Below are 6,000 nucleotides of genomic sequence, written 5' to 3' on the forward strand. Positions count from 1 at the left end.
TGTCTTTGATCCTCAAATATAAGTTGGCCATTTTTCTTAAGGCAGAAAAATCTTGCAAAAACTGTTTGTTTAAAATCTGTGAGTTCAAAGACAAATTGGCCATCTTAATTTAACCAGTTTCCTTTGGGTAAGTTTTATAGTCTGTGCATATAGTAGGTACTGATGTATTAGCAAGGCAAAAAAAAATTTAAGTTATTGTAAAGAGGAATAAGAAGTAAGAATCTAAATCACTAAAATATGAGGGGTTTTGGAAGGCATAATCTAAATAGAATCATGTATTTTGCTGTGGAAGTTATGTGTTTCTTTTGGAGATATATGAAATTGTTTTGCTAGACCATTCTTTAATTTTCTTGGAAAGTTATTCTTTTAAGAGCTAGAATAAAAACCTAAAGGTAAGGTGATCTTAGATGTTTTTGCATGTGTGTGGTTTACAGGTGAGGCAGTGGTATTCACTGTACAGTTACACTCAGTTTTACGAGTTTGAGCTCTGTTTAGCTGAACTGAAGCTTTGCCCAGACAAGTGGAAGCCAGTTGTTACAATTTTGTGGAAAAAGCTTCTCTCTCAAGGATATTGGGGTGGGAGTTGGGCAGGGGTAGGAGTCAGGTAAGGAGCAAATCCCTTGGGTAATTTTTGTTTTATCACATTGTGATCTATTGTTTCCTTGGCATTACAGATATCAAAGGTGATTTTTAAAATTTTCTTACAGATTGAATTAGGTCATTCATATAACTTGCATCAATTTTAGTCTTAACTGGTGCTGCACAGGGAGAGAGTAGGCCTGTTTTATTAGTGTGAACATAAAAGCTGGTTTCTCTTTTGGTATTTTATGCCCAAATATTGACATATACTATAATGTATTTTATACCACCAAGCTATTTTAAACTTCACAGAAAAAATTCACTGTTTTTATTAGAATAGGCAAATGATACCCCCCCCACACAGAAATAAAGTAAGTACTTTTGGAATATATTTAATAAACTTGTTATAAAGCTCTGTGGTTTAGTTATTAAACTGATATGTAATTAATTCTCTGTTAATCTTGCACACCTAGTTTACTTCAAGCTTATTGGGATGCCTCTCACAAAATGGCATTGGCATCCAGACACTGAATATCTATGTCATTTAGACTAGCTGATATCTGCATTATAGATACTATGACACATACCAAATTTTTGTAGTGTTAACTGCTATTAAAATTACTTTTCTAAAAATTAACCTGGGGGAAGAAAAGTAGTCATTACTAGGCTTTTTGATTGTTCTCCAGCCCTACTCATCATTTCACCAGTTTTTAGTCCTCTCTATATTTTTTGAAATACAGTGCAGTATTGATGAGCAAGTTTTGTATATAATGCTATTTTCTAATTATGACAGCACATGGTATTTCTTAGAATTCACCTCCATAGACATTAAAAAGTTAAGTATTATAGTTCTTCTCTTTGTATTAACTACTTCTTTAAGATCCCAGAATTTTTAAATTAAATCGGATTTGACTAGGGATGTATCTGTTTCTGAAAATAGTTACATCACAGAGCTTTAATACGATAAATCATGAACTTTGATACCTCTCCTGTTTTTTGTTTTGTTTTGTTTTGTTTTTTTGTGGTACGCAGGCCTCTCACTGCTGTGGCATCTCCCGCTATGGAGCACAGGCTCCGGACGCGCAGGCTCAGCGGCCATGGCTCACGGGCCCAGCCGCTCTGCGGCATGTGGGATCCTCCCGGACCGGGGCACGAACCCGTGTCCCCTGCATCGGCAGGCGGACTCTCAACCACTGCGCCACCAGGGAAGCCCATCCTCTCCTGTTTTAAGTTTAGTACTGAGGCAATCTGTCAAACAGAATATGACAAACTGGTCCTATGTTCACTTAAGCATGTTTATTGATGAGTCCTGAACTTTGAGCTTTTTGTTTTTTCATTTCATGTGACTTTATTGGAGGGCTTACTAAATTATAACCACTTGTAAAGTTCTTGGCAAGTAAGTATTGCTCTATGGCCAGAGAGTTGTGGAAAACCATGACTCTTAAAATTCTACTCTGGATAAATATGTGAAAGTAGAATTACAAATGGTTAGTGACTCCTGAAATTTCCCACTGAAGAGCTTGCTTGACCTTATAGCAGAAATGATCTGTACATGTCCATAGAGTTTCATTTCACTTTCTGCTTTTTCTTTGAGCGCTGGAACATTCAGGTAACACAACTCAAATGACCTACTGCTTTTCTGCTTTGGATTTTTGTAAGATTCCAAGTGGTGCAGCAGTGCCATTTTAAGTTCCTTTTAAGATAAAACTAGCATTTTTGTGACATGTGAACATTCCTCACTACTTTTTGTGAGCATGTAAAATTTTCATACAGTAAAAACCTCATTAACTTGGATGTCCCTAACTATGCAATTTTGGCCTTTTGTTCTATATATAAAAAGAGAGAGGGCTTCCCTGGTGGCGCAGTGGTTGAGAGTCCGCCTGCCGATGCAGGGGACACGGGTTCGTGCCCCGGTCCGGGAGGATCCCACATGCCGCGGAGCAGCTGGGCCCGTGAGCCATGGCCGCTGAGCCTGCGCATCCGGAGCCTGTGCTCCGCAACGGGAGAGGCCACAACAGTGAGAGGCCCGCGTACTGCAAAAAAAAAAAAGAGAGAGAGAAAGAGATTGTAATTAATTCTGTAAACGCGTCTAAGATATCTGTTTTAAATATAATTTAAAAAATATTTTTCGACTCTTGGCATAGAGTGTGTGATATATAGATAATTTGTATTTATTAAAACTGATATGATAAAACCATGAATTTGTAAGACCTCCATGTCAGTATGTGTGCGTATAGCACATAATTTCTTTGCAAAACTATTAATTAATTTTATTTAGCAAAATTCTGGCCTGTACTGTGTAAGGAACAAAATTAGAACTTTTTACTAGTGTAGACTGACCTATCCTCCAGATTTTTTGAATCAGTAACATTTGTAGTTTATTGCAAGGGATCTTCTGTGATGGTGTGAAAATCGGCTTATTTGCTTAGCCAATGTAGTTTAACCATATTTCTCCTAACAATAATATTAGTTGCTGTTTATTACACAAACACAACAAAGAAACACCTCAAAGTTAGGTTTTTATCTTTGATTTGGAAATTGGGTGGCTCGAAGCTTTCTGCTCCTGTCATTCCCTTTCCTATCCCTTTCTATAAACTTTGAAGAATTAAAGTTGTTATTATTGTTATTATTAAATTATTATTAAGAGATTTGAATTTAATGAAACTCAAAAAAGAGTTTGAAGGGAGTAAGTTTTCAGGTAGGAACCAAGACCTTACTTGGCCTCCGCTGTGGAGACAGGGAGGGGCAAAAGACCCTTCCCTTTCTCTCCCTAGCATTCAAGGTATGTAGCATATTCTGACCCAGAGGTTTAAATCCTGAGGACTTGTCTTGCAGAGGGATGAGGGAAGATTTGTCATGCCTTTGGAAAAGGTGGATCCAGACCTCCCCAGTCATGGATAATAGAGATGTAAATCAGTGTGGGAAATCACACCACATACACACACACAAAGGTACACATTTACACATTGGTCACAGCGTTGCCTGGACGCAAGGGAGACCAGTTCCTTCAGGAAACATAATCTGGGAGTTAATACATTTGCTTTTTTTGCTGGGATGTTGTCTTATAGCACATAATTCTGTTGGGACTTTGATATATTTGGACATTCAACTTTCAAATCCATCTTGAAGTTCTTAAATATTATGAAAGTTCATATATATCATGAACTATGGGTCTTTAGGTAAAAGTATGTTTATGGGTTTGTTTCCCCCGAATTTTTTTTTTCCTTCATTCATACCAATTCATATATGGTATGCTGTAGGGAGTTAAGTACATATTTTTTAAGATTTTAAGGTTAATGTTAGACCATTCTACTGTTTCTTAGTCCATGTTTGCATGTGCTTATCTTATTTAGTAGTTTTAACATTTGGGTATACCTAAAGTCTTGACTCTTTATCTTTTCAGAATCTTTAGAAGAACAAGACGTTCTAGATAACAGTACAGAGCAGACAGATGACAAAATACCGGATACAGAGCAGACAGACCCAGTGATTGAACAAGCATCTGGCACAGAGAAACCAGAGGAGAAGCAAGAAGAGACCAAGAATGAGGAAACCTCAATGAATAAAGCCAAATCAACAGTTCCCAGAGCTGATGCTATTCGTAATCCTGAACTAAGTGGAGAATCTTCGACAATATAGTAAATGCTTCCACGTGCCTTCAACTGGATATTTGTAGTCTTGTTGATGTCAGTTATTGCTTTCTTAGGTGGTGCTTTCTTTTTATTTTCCCCCTCTAAAGACATGCTTGATGTCATCTGAATTTCAGATTGCCTAGCTATTTCAATATGTCAAAGTTATGTCTACTGGCTATTAAAATTAAAAGCAAGTGATATCAGTAAAGTAAAATCCTTTTTAATGTATAAAACCCACACTGTTTAGACAGGTTTTAGGTATTTTTTTCCATTCTAAATGTAAACAAATATGATAGCAGTTTTTTTTTTTATTTGTGACCTGTAAATACTATCCATTTTGACATAGGAAGAACTTTGGTTAGTAATAAGTTCTAATAGTGTTTGTTTTAAGGAATGAAACTCAATTAAGATTTTTAATACTACATCATTAAAATGGATAGAATTTTAACTCTTGAGATATTTTCCAGGGGGTAAAATGTCTATTTAGGCATTTATATTAAGAGCTATGAAAGTTATTACAGTAACAATATAGGCATTGGTATGAATTCTCAGTAAGAATGCAGTCGAACAGTCAAGTGCAGTGTTACTTTTGATGTCTCTTTTTTTGCACCTGGGCCAGAGGTACCTGATATTTATAATTAGCTTATGTTTACATATTAACATATAGGAACTATCTCTGCACTTAACTGTACTTGAATTTTGAGCATTATTTATATTTGTAAAATAATGATATTATAAGTGAATTTTGTGCTCTCTTGTGTATTTTGTTAAGGAAAATAAAGATGATGTGGCAGCAATTTCTTTTTGTTAAATACCTAGACTTCTTCAGACAGTATCTTCGTGGCTGACATGGCTACCTGAAAAGTCTTAGGAGGAAAAGCTCACAATTCAATAAATCAATAGATTCTGTTAAGAGCAAATTATGATCTTTTTATTCAGACTCGTTGCCGTTCAAATTCAGAGAAATAGTGACATTTAGAGGTTCTAATCAGAGGTTAGATTTTTCTGATTCATGAAATCCTTAGGCCATTTGTAGTTTTTAATTTTGAGAGACATAGTTTTGTGAGAATAGGCAGTTAATTATAGTAGTTCATTGGATTTAATATGTGTATTAAGGATTAACTGGGAAATTTTTTTGACCCAGAATAGTAATACTTGTACTTTAAGTACAGTGTTGTTATTTTTTCTCTCTTGCTTTTATCTCTCTTCTCTATTATTAAAAAAAATTGAAATCAAGTTATGCCAAAGGGAGGAATATATAGGAATGGTGTATATGGCAAGTATTTCTAAGTTGTACACAGTTTATTAAAAATTTAATAAAATACCATTTGTTATCATTTAAAAATTCATCTTTATGATTTAATATCTTATATCTGATAGGTATTTTTAAGGAACCTAAATCTGTTAATAGTCTGAGGCATCATGGTATAGTGACCAGAGTTTTCAAGATTACAGGACTGGGCTTAAATTCCAGCTCTTCAGTCTTGGGCAAGTCAGCTGATCTCTTTGAGACTGTTTTTTCATCTGTAAAATTGGAAGAATAATACCTACTTTTTCAGGTATGGGGACAATTAAAAATAATTTATGTAGTGTGCCTAGCTCACTGCCTGATAATTAATAGATATTAAGTAAATGGTAGCATTTTATACTATTGATATCCTTGTGAAATATGGAAGGGCTATAAATTCTTCCTCTTGCAGATAAGGAAATGAAAAAACAATATGCACATATAATTCAGCTGTTCAAAATCAAGCCTAAGTTTTCTGCATCAGCTTTTCTTTATCATATA

The 6,000-nt window shown here is 35.2% G+C and overlaps 1 protein-coding gene across 3 annotated transcripts in view; it reads left to right on the top strand.

The window, feature by feature from the left end:
* Nucleotides 1–5,528, top strand: part of LNPK (lunapark, ER junction formation factor) — an 83,701-nt gene extending 78,173 nt beyond the window's left edge. For 2 of the 3 annotated variants that reach the window (XM_029225848.1, XM_029225849.1), the window contains one exon: nucleotides 3,983–5,528. In XM_029225848.1, the coding sequence (XP_029081681.1) occupies nucleotides 3,983–4,218 (236 nt within the window). In that variant the 3' untranslated portion in view covers nucleotides 4,219–5,528. The remainder of the gene's footprint in view (nucleotides 1–3,982) is intronic. The other variant, XM_029225847.1, reaches the window with a different exon arrangement.
* Nucleotides 5,529–6,000: the final 472 nt, after the last annotated feature.

This window comes from Monodon monoceros, unplaced genomic scaffold, assembly GCF_005190385.1.
Source record: "Monodon monoceros isolate NGI ecotype Baffin Bay Population unplaced genomic scaffold, NGI_Narwhal_1 Super_Scaffold_16, whole genome shotgun sequence".
NCBI classification, from domain to species: Eukaryota; Metazoa; Chordata; class Mammalia; order Artiodactyla; family Monodontidae; genus Monodon; species Monodon monoceros.